Source organism: Stigmatopora argus, chromosome 21 (genome assembly GCF_051989625.1).
Source record: "Stigmatopora argus isolate UIUO_Sarg chromosome 21, RoL_Sarg_1.0, whole genome shotgun sequence".
In the NCBI taxonomy this organism is placed as follows: Eukaryota; Metazoa; Chordata; class Actinopteri; order Syngnathiformes; family Syngnathidae; genus Stigmatopora; species Stigmatopora argus.
The window spans coordinates 8,851,928-8,867,907 of NC_135407.1; the positions used below are offsets into that span (position 1 = coordinate 8,851,928).

The 15,980-nt window shown below is 39.3% G+C and overlaps 1 protein-coding gene across 1 annotated transcript; it reads left to right on the forward strand.

Annotated features, from left to right (window-relative positions):
• Nucleotides 1-26: 26 nt before the first annotated feature.
• On the forward strand, nt 27-15,905 carry ehmt2 (euchromatic histone-lysine N-methyltransferase 2). The gene is made up of 27 exons (XM_077591333.1): nt 27-94; nt 1,327-1,384; nt 1,469-1,606; nt 1,692-1,918; nt 2,926-2,992; nt 3,386-3,468; nt 3,790-3,861; nt 5,152-5,272; nt 5,619-5,705; nt 6,953-7,089; nt 7,409-7,552; nt 7,628-7,944; nt 8,100-8,333; nt 8,991-9,073; nt 9,174-9,284; nt 9,552-9,670; nt 9,744-9,845; nt 10,673-10,777; nt 12,127-12,281; nt 12,415-12,582; nt 12,872-13,016; nt 13,085-13,162; nt 13,248-13,363; nt 13,694-13,780; nt 13,856-13,934; nt 14,425-14,600; nt 14,759-15,905. Exons 1-27 carry the CDS (start codon nt 68-70, stop codon nt 14,934-14,936), a joined length of 3,414 nt encoding a protein of 1,137 aa, XP_077447459.1. The 5' UTR covers nt 27-67; the 3' UTR covers nt 14,937-15,905.
• Nucleotides 15,906-15,980: the final 75 nt, after the last annotated feature.

A 15,980-nucleotide genomic window follows, 5' to 3' on the forward strand; every position in this document is an offset into this window, starting at 1 on the left:
GGTACGGAAGGCGGGGCTGAGCGTGTGACGTAAGCACGTACACCTACGTTGATGCTCATTGGGAAACATGTCGGCATCTAACCCTGCGACAAAGGTAGCAAAGATACACATATGTCTAAATAAGATTAATACATTTGCTACCACAACGTTATGCACATAGAAACACGACGTCGGAAGTGTAGTCCTGTCAGGATATAGCAGCGTTTTATGTGTTAGTTACATAGCTGTTTGCTTTCTAGTTGTGCTAAAGCTAGCTTATTATTGTGATTGATTGTTCGCTTGTTTTAAGATATTTTCACCACAAACGATGGGATTTTGTTGACTCCACCAGAGTGAATGACATTTTTTCATTATACATGCTTTTTCCGCGTTTATTTACCTGTCACGTATTGAGATAATTCAATTATATTGCATAGTTTTAAGCCTGAAGCTGGTCGAAACGCATCATCCAAGAGAAAAGTGGCCTAATTGTACATTTTGTCATGTTTCTTTGCTTTCAACTTTCACATTTTGATTGTCATGATTTTGTGCACAATTATTCAAATTGGTTACTTGTTAAATTATAATGAATGGGCTGTTTTGCAGGGCGACACGGTGCGGCTAGTGGTTAGCGCGTCGGCCTCACAGTGGGGGACCTGGGTTCAAATCCAGGTCGGTCCACTTGTGTGGAGTTTGCATGTTCTCCCAGGCAAGGGTTTTCTCCGGGTACTCCGGTTTCCTCTCACATACCAAAGACATGTGTCCAAAGACAATATGCACTGCGCCGCTGAAATAGTTCCCTCCACGGCTGTTATATCGGGAGACGTAATACCCATTTTTTCCGTTAGATGGCGGCAAGGGCCCGTTCTACCAGGGCCGAAAGCCTTTTAGACTTTTACCTGTGCCCTATGTGCGTGTGTGAAAATATGTGCCGCGTTGCATTTGTACGTTTTGTAATCACTTAATTAGGGGAATTGCAATCATTAATAAGCCGAGGTGGACAGGTATGTAAGAGAGAATCTTATACATGGATAGTAAAAGTTGTGAGGCAGCCAATTGAATTGAATTGAATGCTTTATTGTCATTATATGAGATAGAATGAGAGCGATGAAAGAGCCCAGTAAAGGGTAGCGATGTTCTAAAGTGATAATCAATGCATCCGAGACAATATTTTTTAAATAAAATAACGGATAAGGAAATGCATTTACTTTTTGGGGGATTTCGTAAGTTAGATCGTTTTCATATCTCGAGTCACTCATTAGGATGTAAAAAAATTGTAACCTGAAATTTTTGTATCCAGAGGCATTTGTAAGTAGAGGTATGACTGTACTTATTATTGTTTTACAGGAGGCTCAAGAAGAAACTGTCTCTGAGTCTATAGCTGGGCCCAGTCATGTCAAGCATGGTAGGTCCCCATTTCAATTTATGTTCTGCCTGCATGAAAAAGTTGGATGACTATTCCATTTGGTTTTGTAAATTATCCTTTCAGACGCCATGGATGTTGCTGTCAGAAAAAAAGAGCCAGCAGGTAGTGTAAGGCAGGTGTTGAGTTTTCAGCAGCAAGGAACAGATGCAACCAAAGATGAAGAGGAGGAAGCTCCTTCTTTAGTTAACAAACCAGCTGCAGGTGACAAATTGACTGTGAATTTCCACAGTTTCTTTTCATAATATATGAATATCCTTTTATAATAAACGTTTCTTCTTCCTTATAGGACATGCAGCAAAATCCATACCAGTGGCCTCATCTTCCTTGTTGTCCTCTCCTTCTACATCTTCAACTATGTCGCCAGGGCGGGCAAAGATGAGTGTTTCTGGGCCTGTTAGTAATAAACATGTCCTTCCATCTGCCCCTCCATGTTCTTCCTCTCCCTCTGGCTTATTGGATCCACCCAAAATCCATCGGGCACGTAAAACTATGTCTCGGGCACCAACAATGCAGGTAAATGTTTTAGTGACAAGGAGTTTTACCTAATCTTCATATTTAACCTATGCTCATGCAGGAGGCATTTATCATTTTAAAATATAAAAAACATTCATAAAAAATGGTAACTGAGCATACCTCATACTGCGTGACAACATATTCTTGTGCAGCTGCACAAATGTATTCGTTACGTGTAATTTGAATGATAGGTTTATTAATAGGTATACTTTAATAAAGGCAGAGACATCGGAGATATAATCCAGCGTTAAACTTGTAAGTGAGAATCGATCCTGGCTCGTCCTCGCCACGGAGCATTCTGAAGAAAGGCATCCTCTTCTGTCCATTTAGTCGCACACAATCAAAACACTTAAGGTTATTTTATTCAAACTATTGCATAAGCTAACCAAATAACACAATTAAGGTCAAAAAACAACTGCAACAACAATTGCCTATCAGGTTGGAAACCAAAAACATCTGCGTAAGAATTTGCACAAATAAGCATAACAATTTCCATAAAAGGTGAAACGAGCGACACTATTTTAAAACAATATGCGAGTATTTTGGAAGTTGATTCGATTATCGCCATCTGCCGGAATCCAAGTCAAAGCAATTTAAGAGTCCTTCACAGATCTTCATTGCGAACTCCGATTAACAGTCCTCGGCCCGGGACTGGGTCATCTGTCAGGTCAATAGTCCTCAAAACAATTAAATGTCTTCGGGGCCAGCTGCAGGGGGAAGTGTCCTTGTTATACTGAGCTTTCATCTGCTTATAATGATTAATGTATCACATATACATATAATGATTAATATTCCACACATACATATAATGATTAATATTCCACACATACATATAATGATTAATACACACATATATAATAATGTCCCAGAATAACCCCATTAGTGACCTTGAACTATGTTGACACTATCGTAACCAGAAGAGACTAAAGGAGTATAAATTTGTATTATTGTAGTCTTTTATAGGCTATATCATTAGCAATTTTGACATTCGTTGCTCTATTAAACAGAGGAGTCAAAATGACACACCTACGTCACCTGTGACTCCATCAGGCTCATCCTCGGACAGTGAAACTGGTAAGTATTTTTAATTATCATTAAATATTCATGGAATGTTTATTCTGTATTGTAAATGCATTTAGGTGCATTATTTCACCTAATGTATGTTTTTTTAAGGAAAAATTAGCTATTATTCCCATTATTTTTTATGTATAAAAGAAATCAAGGTAGTGGTCAAACATAGATCAGTGTGATAAATATGCAGTATTATACTGAGCAGCCAGGACATGGACACTTTTTACACTTTTGCTTCTTTGACATCACTGGTACAAATATATTGTATGGCACATTCACACAGCATTACAAGCAACTGAATGGTGATAGCCATATGTCCCCTTTTAAAATTAAACCATTGCTTGTGTTTCCATCTTCAGATTGTTGATAAAAGATTGTTTTTATTTTTCTTGACAGTTGCCAAAAAGAGAAAACTTGGCGATTTCTCTGCTAGCAGTCCTGAGAATTCTCAGACTTTTGGTGACAGTATAGAAAAAACGGTAAGTTGGAGCGGGAAGTCGACACAGCAAAAATGCAACTGATTTCAATCAGTAGTAGATGTGTTTTTCCTTTGATTTTCTAACATTTCTGTATCCCACCATTATATTAGCTACTCTAGCTACCCTACGGTGTGCCCACATTTTTCCCAAAGTCGCCCATTTCCGTAATTAGGATGTGTTTAAAAACAAAAGGGTGGATAATATTAAATTGTGATTTTATTGTTGTGGTAGAAAAGATAATGGTTTGTCTTTAGGGGCCAACACATCTGCAAGAATGAACATCTTGTGATTGTGCTTATTTTACATTGCTTTTTGTTACAGTTTGATGATGGTAGCGGAGCAGCAGGGCAGCATGTTAACGACACAGAGGGATTAGTGAACATGTCAGATCACGTGAGTCATTTATTAAATATCTATGTATGGCATTTAACTTCTAAACCCAAATGTTTAGGATTTTTCAAAATAAACACATTAGAGAAATGCCAATACAGACGCTCCTCTACTTACGAACAACGGTACATACGAACATGTCTGCAAATTGCGTTTATGTCGAAAAATGTTCGTAAGTTCGATTTTGTATTTTTTTCCGAGTAGTGCTTCTTTCCGCCGCTAATACCGACGCCTGGCGCTGTGAGGGCTCAGCTCACCCAGCATCTACCTTCTTCTGTCCAATTCGTTGCAATGCGGAAGTGCGTGAACGTATCTCCAGTGTGCAAAGAACCTTTTTCATTTGTATCATTAAATATCTCGTGCATCCATTATTGAATATGGTTGGTAAAAAGCGAAAGGCTTCTATTGAGGGAGTTGCAAGGAAGAGGCAAGCCATTTCATTTGAAACGAGTGGCAATAATAACGAAGCTTGATGCGCGTGAGAGTGGTGAGCGTTGCACATATACAACTGGAATCGTTCGACCGTCAGTACCATTTATAAACAGAAAGATCGAGCAGCAGGACCCAAATATTGAACGTTGCACAAAGTTTGCAAATCAATTGAATGATGCCATACAGTGCTACCGCATCATTTATGATGAAAAAAAGAAGAAAACTGTGCAATCGTCGTTAGATCGCTTCTTTCGGCCAGTTTCTAATACATAAATCTCTCTCTCTCTCTCTCTCTCTCTCTCTCTCTCTCTCTCTCTCTCTCTCTCTCTCTCTCTCCAGTACTGTACATATTCTCTCCATTTTATTAAATGTTTTTTTCAGTACAAACCAATGCGTGTTACTTATACAAGCCTTAAACATACAAATGCACTTATATAAACCTTCAATATACTTATATAGGCCTTAAACATAAATTATAATACAAAATATAGCACTGAATCAACTTACAAACAAATTCAACTTATGAACAATCGCTCGGAACCTAACTCGTTCGTAAGTAGGGGAGCGTCTGTATGTATATCGCTGTTGCTTTTATTATATTTTTTTTACAGAGCTATTACACTTTTCTTATGTCCTTAGTGCTAGTAGACAGGCTATGATTGCTTACTATTTTATTTATTGTTCTGTCAAGCTTAATTGAACTTTGCTCTCTCAAGTTAAGTTGTTTTTAGTCAGACATTTTTTACAAGGTCACAAACCAGACTTTGAATTTAAGGCTTGAAATTTGACGGATGTCTCGGGAGGATGCAACGTGAATACGTAATAACGAAACCATCTCATCAGATTGAACGGTCTTCACAGGAATCCGATTCTGAACCACAAAGCGACTTAATGATTCAGAGCAAGCCTCAAGAATTTCCATGGAAACAGGCGCATCAGGCAAAAGATAGAATCAGCTCTGATGATTTGGAGACAGTTGAAGGTAACTGAGCAAATATTGGGAAATGTGAAAGCATTTTGTATTTAAATCTGTACTTTAATGAGAACAGTAAAACAATGCCTTTATACTTTTGTATAAATGTGATCGTCTATTCACATTCAGTGGAGTAACTAATGTCTAACTCATGACAAAAAAACCTGCAGATTTTTGCATTTGTTCAACTTTGTTTTATTAAGCAACCTTTATAGGATTACTACAAATTTCAGCTTTAGGCTATACTGACCTTACATTTCAGACTGAATCTCTTTTTATCGTGCTGTTGTGTCCCGAGTAAACCACATGAACAACAGCAGCGCTAAATCAGTTTTGTATTTTTTACTCATTTCAGCTGGAAGGTCAACTGATTACACAGAAGTTCCTATAGATGCTTTGGACATTGCTGCTGCCGACAGCCTTACACTCTCACCTCATCATGGTAGGTTTATAGTTGTCATGTCTGGTGTCTCAAAATTTGTCTCGTATCTCAAGGCATAAATTTGCTCGGAATGTTACTCGTATCTCAAATTGCTCTTATGTTGGGGCACTCGTATGTCAAGCTATTACTGTACAGTGGTACCTCGACATACGATCGTAATCCGTTCGAGATCGAATGTTGAGCTTTTCGTAACTCGAGCGAACGTTTCCCATTGAAATGAATTGAAAACAAATTAATTTGTTCCAACCCTCTGAAAAAACACCAAAAACAGGATATTGGATTGGAAAAAAATGTTTTATTTCTTCTAATTTGCCATATATTGACAAAGTAATAAATAACAAGTGGTTTAATAGTAATAAAATGTGTTTAATGGATGTAAAATTAGACGCATTTCGCGGAGGGGAGAGACAACGACACACATGGAGGCCGAGGTGGGGGCTGTTCGGGGGGACTTTATCCACGGCAACAACGCACTTGTAAACGAATAAACAAATTTAAATTAACTTGGATAAATATATACAGACACTCAAATATACGTTTAATGTAACTTTACACGAAACTGAATTCTAGTTTTGTCTTTTGTTACCTTCGTTTTTCCAGGTTAGCGGTTTGCCACGCCTCCACCCTCACGTTCGCTATTGATGGGCTGTTTGCTGTTGTATTGCCTTCAAAATATTCCGAAAATGATGCACACAAATGTCCTCACAATAGGATAACGCACGACCACTTGCCAACGAGAAATAGTCTTTAAAGAACGATCGCGGGACCTTCTTTCCTTAGAAAGAATAACAGGAAATGCAATAGCTGAGCTTCCCGCGTATTGATTGTGGGTAATGAAGTTTTATTCTGAGAAAGGGTGCCATTGGCTATTGGTGTTGTGTGCACGAGTATACTTCATTACCCAGAAAGCCCTCTTTTTGCCCGCGCATGCGCGTTGTGCGTTTCCTGGTCGAAACTAGTCTGAATAAATCGTTCAGTCCTCGTAGATATTGTAGTTATAGACGAAAGAGATGCGGCAAAAAAGACAGTGCGCTACAATGATAAACAGCCTCTCATGTGATGGCCACCTGGCTTCGTCGCATCTCGAAATTTTAATTGTATCGCGAGCGAATTATTCGATCGAAATTTTCGTCGTAACACGAGCATGTTGTATCACGAGGTACCACTGTATTATGAGTTCAATAATAATAGTGATACAATGTTGATGCTATGAGGAAATGTAATGAAAGATTATGTCTCTGATGGAGATGGAAGCGATGGAGGGGACACAGAGCGGCTGGAGGAGCTTCCCCTTTGCAGTTGTAGAATGGAGGCACCTCGTGTTGAAAGCACCAACCATCGTGTCAGCAGACAATGTATGGCAACTGAGAGTAGCAATGGAGAGGTAGGTGACAACCTTTTTGTGCTCCCCCCAGATGGCATCGTCGTTTTTTTGCATTTTTTGGGCAAAATAACATCCAGTAATGGTTGTTTTCTTATTGCAAAACAGAAAATAACCAACAATTAGTAAATGTTACTTTGCCGACATCTAGTGGTGAAAAAGAGTATAGGAAGTTGCACACATAAGCCGTACCCTTGATTCGGTCATCATTTTTTTAGTTACATATATGGCGTATATGCGAGAAAATACAGTAACTCATTCATGAACAATATTTCCTTCAGCGTAGCCATCTAACGACCCGTATTTTTGTTAAATCTCTTAGCTGAAATCTTGCAGCAATTTGACGACTAAAGGAGAGACCATGCGGCCATCTAGCCGAGTGCCCCTTATGGTGCTTTGTGACACCCATCGCTCACACATGGTCAAACACCACTGCTGCCCTGGGTGTGGCTTCTTTTGCATAGCAGTAAGCTGACACCAGCTCATCCTTAAATTTGTGATCCTTTATTAGTCCATATTCATGCACAGCTTGTTCTTTAAGGGAACATTCCTGGAATGCTGTCCGGACCAGCGCATTGCCCACCGTTTCCACCGAGGGTGTGTCACGGTGCTCGGGGGTGGCCGGAGGACAAATGGCGGAATGCTTTTCTGTCCCCATTGTGGTGAGGATGCCACTGAGGCGCAGGAGGTTACCATCCCTTCCTTAAGCTCATCAACAGCTTCTGCAAACATGGTCGTCACCATGTCAGCGTCCTCCACCACGACACCATCCCTCCCCCCTTCTGTCCCTACGGCGCCCTCTCTCACAGCCTCCACAGGAGGAATGAAAGATGGAATGATGCCCGAAAGGCCTGTCAGGTAGGATTTCACCGATGTCAGCTTAAATTTACTTTTAAATACATTTTAAATTTTTGGAACATAATAAGCATATCTGCTGTGTTAAACCTCTGCCATGTTTGCCAGAATGAGTGGCAAATACTTTTCATATTCTTACCTATGACTCCCTTCACCAGTGCACGTATGCGTAGCCATGGAATGACAACCTTAACTGTGGAGCAACAGCAACCGCCCCAACCTGTGCCTTCAACTGCGTCTGCCACTGCAGTGGCCCCTCCTGAGGAGGGAGTAGACAGCGTGGGTCCGTCAGTGTGTCTGCCAAATGGGAAGCTTGTTTGCCCCAGTGCGCTTCCACCAGGACCAAGCAGGGCGGCATTACAGAAAGCTATTCTCACACAAGATACCGAAAGGTTTGCTTCAGTGTTGGTCTTGCTATCAGTTAGTTACACAAAGATTGATTTAATATATATGTATATTAATATAGGTATATATCTATCTATCTCTATATATATTTATTTATTTATATATAGTCTTCCCGCGATTATTGCGACTTTACTTATCGCAATTTCCTTTTTTTTTGTTCGTTTTTGTGCTACTAGGACTCAGCACTAAAGGATTTTATTTTGTATTATTATTATTCTTTATAAAGTTCATAAAAATGTGGAAATCCATGCTGAAAGCCACTCTTGCTACTAGGACTCAGCATTGAAGAAAAAAAAGGTAGTTAAAATAGGGGTGACTCTACTTCGCGATTTTTCAATTAGCGCACCCATGTGTGGTCTACATTAACCAGGATATTCAAGGGATTACCGTATGTACAGTATCTCACAAAAGTGAGTACCCCCCTCTTATTTCTGCATTTTTTTATTACATTATTATTTACACTATTTGAATGGAACAACACTGAAGAAATGACACTTTGATACAACGTAAAGTAGTCACTGTAGACCTTGAATAATAACAGAAATTTATTTTATCGTCAAAATAACTCATAACACAGCGAGGAAAATGAAATGCTGTCAGCTTTTGTTTATTATCAAATATATATACAATTTTTGTCTCTCTAGGAGAAAGAAACTGAGGTTCCACCCCCGCCAACTCTACCCTGCTGTGAAACAGGGAGAAGTGCAGAGGGTTCTCCTCATGCTAAGTAAGTTTTAAAATATCCTGTAAAAATCAAGCAAACTTCTACAAGGTTTTGGACATTTTTTTTCAAAGTTAATGCTGTGCTTATATTGTATTCATACAAGTGGAGGGAATTGATCCCACATACCAGCCTGACTCTCAGAACCGGCGTTCTGCTCTCCATGCTGCCGCTCAAAGGGGTCTGTTGGAAGTCTGCTATATACTTCTGCAGGCGAGTGAGGCCATAATGACGACATCTGTGTATTTTAAAAATTTAATTCTTTCTCAATTGCAATGGAATTAATTTGGGCAATCTCTCTGTATAGAAAACCACTTCTGTAGGAATACTTATTTTCTTTTGTGGGGAAAAATTTAAAAACATTAAACCATAAGGCAGATTGTGATTATTATTATTTTTTTTCCAAAACTTTTTATCACCCACACCTTGTATTATTCAATAAAAAATCCACTCTTTGCTTATATATACATATTTTGACAGGGAGGTGCTCAAATTGATGCTCAGGATAAGGACCGGAGAACCCCTCTTTTGGAAGCCATCATCAACAATCACATAGAGGTGGCTCGATACCTGATTCAGAATGGTGCCTGCGTCTACCATATTGTGAGTCTCACCAACCATTGGAAATGTGGACATTTTTGGTCAATATTTATTTGAATTTTGTATTTTTTTTTAGGAGGAAGATGGATATACTGGTCTCCATCATGCAGCCAAACTGGGCAATCTAGAAATTGTCAACATACTGCTGGAGACGGGACAGGCGGATGTAAATTCACAGGTAAGGAAAGGGAAAGGCACAATGGCAGCTAATACAGAGGGTATCGTGTGCGGTCGATTGGCCGCCGGTCTTTTGGTCGCCCCGACCGCGACAACGGGCGACCAAAAGACCGGCGACCAAAAGACCGACGACCAAAAGACCGGTGACAAAACAAGGTAAAACAACACGGTCGACGCATCAATAAAAGCCAACAATGGCCATGAGCAGTTTCACTGAGCCGACGTGTGAGTGTATAAGAGTTTGCATGTACATGCGTTGTCCCTTTAAGAAGCTACGTCAGTCAGGGTCTTAACAAGTTCTCCAACAAAAAACAATAAAAGTCCGGGGAATTTGGAGCTTTTCTTTAGCCTAATAATTACTAGGGCATTCATTAAGTATGACTAAATAGTAATTTGCAGTTTGTATTTAGGGAATTTGAGCAACGATTTAAATGGTAATTATCACTTACCTTCCGGGCAACCAAAAGACCGGCGACCAATCGACCGTGTACCGAGGGTATAACCTGAATTTGAAGGCAGAGTTGACTACTATGAGCCGATGTTTAACTACAGTGAAGTCATAATGGCAGCTAATATTTGAATGAAAACATAAACAGCACTCAAATCAAATGAAAAAAACCCCATTAAATTTCAAAAGAAACCCCAAACATCGACCCTGGGATGAACAAAAAGCATCAACATTTTAAAAAAAATGTATTTTGAAATTAAACAGACATATCCTGCAGTCACTTTTGCATCCTTTCAATAAACATGTGTCTTACAATTCTCACAACGAATGCTATCAATCATGCAAACGAAAACCCTGCATAGATGTACGTCTACTTTCAGGACAATGGTGGATGGACACCAATCATCTGGGCAGCAGAACATAAACACGTGGAGGTGATCAAAGTGCTGCTGAACCGAGGAGCTGATGTTACCATTAATGATAAGGTGATCATATATCATCCCATACCTAATACTTTTCTTAAATATTTTGAAAAAAATGTACTGCTATTTCTTCTTGTCTCTATTCAAAAAATAGATCGTCATACTAAATTGTTTATTTTAGTAATAGCTTTACTACAAGGGTGTCCAAACTATTCCACAAAGGGCCAGTCGGTGCAGGTTTTTGCTCCAACTGATCCAGCACAGTTTAACCAATTAGTCATACCTTGAGATATGAGCTTAGTGCGTTCCGAGACCGAGCTCGTATGTCGATTTACTCGTATCTCAAATCAACTTTTCCTATAGAAATGAACTAAATGCAAAATTTGTTCCCATCCTCTAAAAAAAGACAAAAAAAAACAGGATATTACTATGGAAAAACATTTTTATTGGTTCTAATTCACCATCTACTAACAAGAGTTACAAATAACAATAACACATAACTAATTTTTTAATCTTACTTTACTCTAAATTTAATTCTAATTTTGTTTTAATTTTTACTAATTTTGTTTTAATTTTTTACTTTTCTTCTTCTAACTTCTTACAAGGAACCTGTCTAGGGTTGTTTGCTTTTGTCTCCCCTTCAAAATATTACAAAAATGACTCGCACAAATGTCCTCACAATAGAATAGCTCTCTTATTGGCGAGCCAGCTCCGTCACGCGTACACCTCTCGTTTTTTGATTATTTTACCCGTATCTCAAATTTCTTGTATGTTGGGGCACTCGTATGTCAAGGTATTACTGTAATAACAAATAGCTTGGTAGTAGACACTTGCTACTAGAAACTATTTGCATTTACTGTGGGACATAGACCTTTTAAATCAATGCATCCCTCATCTCATCTCATTTTCTGAACCGCTTCATCCTCATTAGGGTCGCGGGGGATGCTGGAGCCTATCCCAGTTGAATCCGGGCCAGAGGCGGGGGACACCCTGAATCAGTCAGTGGCCAGCCAATCGCAGGGCACAAGGAGATGGACTACCATGCAATCACACCCATACCTAGGGGCAATTTAGAGTGTCCAATCAGCCTACCATGCATGTTTTTGTAATGTGGGAGGAAACCAGAGTACCCGGAGGAAACCCACGCAGGCGCAGAGAGAACATGCAAACGCCACACAGATGGACATGACCTGGACTTGAACCCAGGACCCCAGAGCTGTGAGGCCGATGCGTTAACCACTCGCTCCACTTGGCCTCCCTCAATGCATCCCTACATAATATAATTATTTTGATATGTCTTGATAACAATACAACAAATGTTGCCTGTATTCTCTTATATTTAGCAGGACGCTGTAATTTTAGGAGAAAAAGCAAGTTGTTTTACTTAAAATTGTATCTTTACCCCACCTCAGGAGCTGAATGTGTGTCTCCACTGGGCAGCTTATGCTGGAAATGTGGATATTGCTGAGATGGTGTTGAACGCCGGTTGTTCTCTTGCATCAGTAAACATGCATGGTGACACACCACTGCACATTGCCGCCAGAGAAGGATACTTGGAATGCGTTACGTGAGTCGGGCTTAGGCAAATTTTCCCCCCCTTGAAAGTGTCACCACTTCCATACATATTTTTTTTACTAATTACACTTGATGAGATGACCTAAAAGGAAGAAAATTATTTGATCTTTTTTCTTTCTCTACAGGTTGTTTCTTTCCAGGGGTGCAGATATTGACGTTATTAACAGAGAAGGAGACACTCCTCTCACCCTTGCACGCACTGACACCCCAGTATGGGTAGCACTCCAGATCAATAGGAGGATACGAAGGGGAATAACCAATCGCATGCTTAGGACAGAAAGAATTATATGCAGGTTGGTCCAGTTGACATTTTTATTGGGCTGTACACTGGATAAATTATATGAAGCTCTCAGTTTGTTGTGGGCTTCTTTAAATGTGATTATGATCTAAACTCATGTATTAAGCACAAATTGATCAGGCATTCAGATGATAGGAAATCATGGTCAAGCATACAAAATTGTTGAATTTTGATATTTATTGAATTGAGCATTAGAAACAAAACAAGCCATTTTCACATTACCACGTTGACTCAGTTCGTATTTTCCCCCTTTGCCCCCTATATCCTTATTACTTCACTACCAGTGATATTGCCCAGGGCTACGAGAACGCACCCATTCCTTGTGTTAATGCAGTAGATGACGAAGGCTGTCCTTCAGACTACAAATATGTTTCAGAAAACTGTGAAACGTCAGCAATGAACATAGACCGCAACATCACTCATTTACAGGTAAGACTTTCCGCTATAAGCCGGATCCAAAACAAGCTACTGTATGTCTTGTCACACTTTTTTCTCAGCACTGTGGCTGCACTGACGACTGTTCCTCTAGTAACTGCCTCTGTGGACAGCTCAGTATTCGCTGTTGGTATGACAAGGTAAACCAACATGTATCTGCTTACTGGTGCAATATTAGTGGAATAAAATCATCTGAATGTTTTGTATTTTAACTTTTGTTTTCAGGATCAGCGGTTGCTTCAAGAGTTTAATAAGATTGAACCTCCCCTTATATTCGAATGCAACATGGCCTGTTCTTGTCATCGCACATGCAAGAACAGGGTGGTTCAGGCTGGAATCAAGTAAATAATCAACGTTAGCACTTCACAATAAGTTAGCTAAGAGTCTTATCTTTATTTACATTTTTTTTGTATAGAGCAAAGTACCTTAAATATGCAGAAATATTTTACTTAAACAGCATTGTCACCTGCAAAACATATAGGCCTACTCTACTAACAAAAGCACATGTTCTGTGCATGCTAAAATAAAAAGGGACCCACAAACACTTGGGCTAGACAAAATTCTGTTTTTGTATTTACCTGTTCAACCATTGAATTAACTATAGGTGCAGTCTGTGGTTTTCACCTACTGGAGGAGATAGAAACACAAAATGTTCCTCTTGTTTTCCTCAGAGTTCGACTTCAGCTATACAGGACCGAGAAGATGGGATGGGGTGTTCGAGCTCTGCAGGATATTCCTCAAGGCAGTTTCATATGCGAGTAAGGGGGAACGGTTAGCTCTCCTTAATCTTTTACCATTATAGTTTATAGTTCATATATCTTTATTGAATGCAGATATGTGGGGGAGCTGATATCAGATGCAGAAGCGGATGTTAGAGAGGATGACTCCTACCTTTTTGACCTGGACAATAAGGTATATACTTGTAATCGCTTTGAAAAAGACATTACAACTCTATAGTAAACATGCTCAAGGTATAAAATCAAGTAGCCCAGTGGCTGAGGAACTATGATTTATTGTAAGACCTCTAACTTTTTCTCCACACACGGTCCACAATCTAATCACTTAATTATCAGGCAAGTGAAAACAAATTTCTCACCCTGTTTATAGAGGCGAAATCATTCTCTCTATACTAGACAGCAATTGTTACTCCAATGGTGGAGAGCTGGTACAGGTTTTTTCACCATCATCATCATGCATAAGATGTCACCATTGCACTTTAAACCGTGTCCCCAGATGTAGTTAAAATGTGGTTAAAGTGTGTATACTTGTTTATACTGTTTGTAGCAGTATTGGGGCAAGAAAAGCCTGGCGGTCCGTCAGGTTTATAAATTACAGGGTGGTGGGTGCTCTATAGTATTATTTACTAAACATTATTCATGCCTTGTACGTGTTTTCGCTGTAGGATGGGGAGGTTTACTGTATTGATGCCCGTTACTACGGCAACATAAGCCGCTTCATCAACCACCTTTGTGATCCAAACCTCATCCCAGTGCGTGTGTTCATGCTGCACCAAGATCTGAGATTTCCTCGCATCGCCTTCTTCAGCTCCAGAGACATCCTTAGCGGTCAAGAGCTTGGGTGGGTATTGTGATCGATGTCACTATTACAGCTGCAATACGCTTAAATACAACCCAGTTCTCTATCTTTCTGTTCTTAAAAATACAAATGGGCTACAATTGTGAGTATACAGTTGACCAGATAGGATAAATTTCCACATTCTGTGACTTTTCATGTAGGTTTGACTACGGCGATCGCTTTTGGGATATTAAAAGCAAGTACTTTACCTGCCAGTGTGGCTCAGAGAAATGCAAACATTCTGCAGAGGCCATTGCTTTGGAGCAGAGCAGACTGGTTCGACTGGAGGCCAGTCCTGAGTCGGGAGCTGACTGCGGGTTGACTATTCCTGGCATTTAACTACAAAAAAATGAATGTTTTTCATATCTATGTTTTGCAATTTACGGTGCTTTTTCATTTCATTAGTGACTGTGATACATATTTGCTACCAAACCACAGAATGATTTGCTCAATGTTAAGAATGCCTGAAACACTTATCAAAATACCATTCACGTTTACATACTGGATTCTTGTTGTGCAATTTTGTATATTTGAGAAAACTGGTATAAGCATTAATCTATGAGTTGTATATTGTTTATTGCCTTTTTTCTATTTTGCTGAGAAAGACACTCATTTTTTTTACCCATTGTGGAAAACCAGTTTAAAGAAATCTGGCTACTTTATGTAAAAATACTGGCGGCAGTTCTCCCCCTTCTCCACTGGAGTTTGAACCCAAACTGTCACTGCGGCAGTTAGGTGTCCTGACTGCTGTGCTAACAGTGCATTCTAGCTGCTCTTGCCAGTATACACTTTCAAGCTCTCAGCCAGTCATGTTTTTCCAACTTTCAATACGCACATCTGGTCTGCAGTACCTTAATAGTTAGCACAACTAAGTCTAAAGAAAAAAAGTGTAAACATCCAAATCCTGACTTCAGATGGAAGAACAACGACAAAATCGACCAAAGGTTTGATATGTCTCCACAATAGGGCCAAATATCACAGTATAAATGGTAAAAAATAATACATATTTACTACTCTGATTTTCACTTATATTTTTACATGTATCTACTGAAAATTTTACTGTTACTGAAGGAGTATACATTTTTTTTTGTATTTGAATCATTTCCCTTTTTTTATTGTACAATTCTCGCAACCACAGCTGCCAGTATTTTACCTAAATTGTACAGTTTTTACAGCGCTGACATTGTCTCACAGCTGGAATTGGAGCCGTGGCATATCCAATTTTTGTTGCCTTTTACTGTATTTGTTTTTATATTTCTTTTTAACATTTTAAATAAAAATGAATTGTTTCTTATATTCTTCAAACTACCACTTACTTAAAAATGAATTGTTTCTAATATTCTTCAAACTACCACTTACTTGAGATAAATTAAGAGATCCTGG

Excerpts from the sequence above, each read along its gene's own strand:
- ehmt2 (XM_077591333.1), top strand. The coding sequence starts at position 68 with ATGTCGGCATCTAACCCTGCGACAAAG. Across the intron at positions 12,583-12,871 it reads ACAGAAAGAATTATATGCAG|TGATATTGCCCAGGGCTACG; the intron begins GTTGGTCCAGTT and ends CTTCACTACCAG. Across the intron at positions 13,935-14,424 it reads TTTTTGACCTGGACAATAAG|GATGGGGAGGTTTACTGTAT; the intron begins GTATATACTTGT and ends TTTTCGCTGTAG.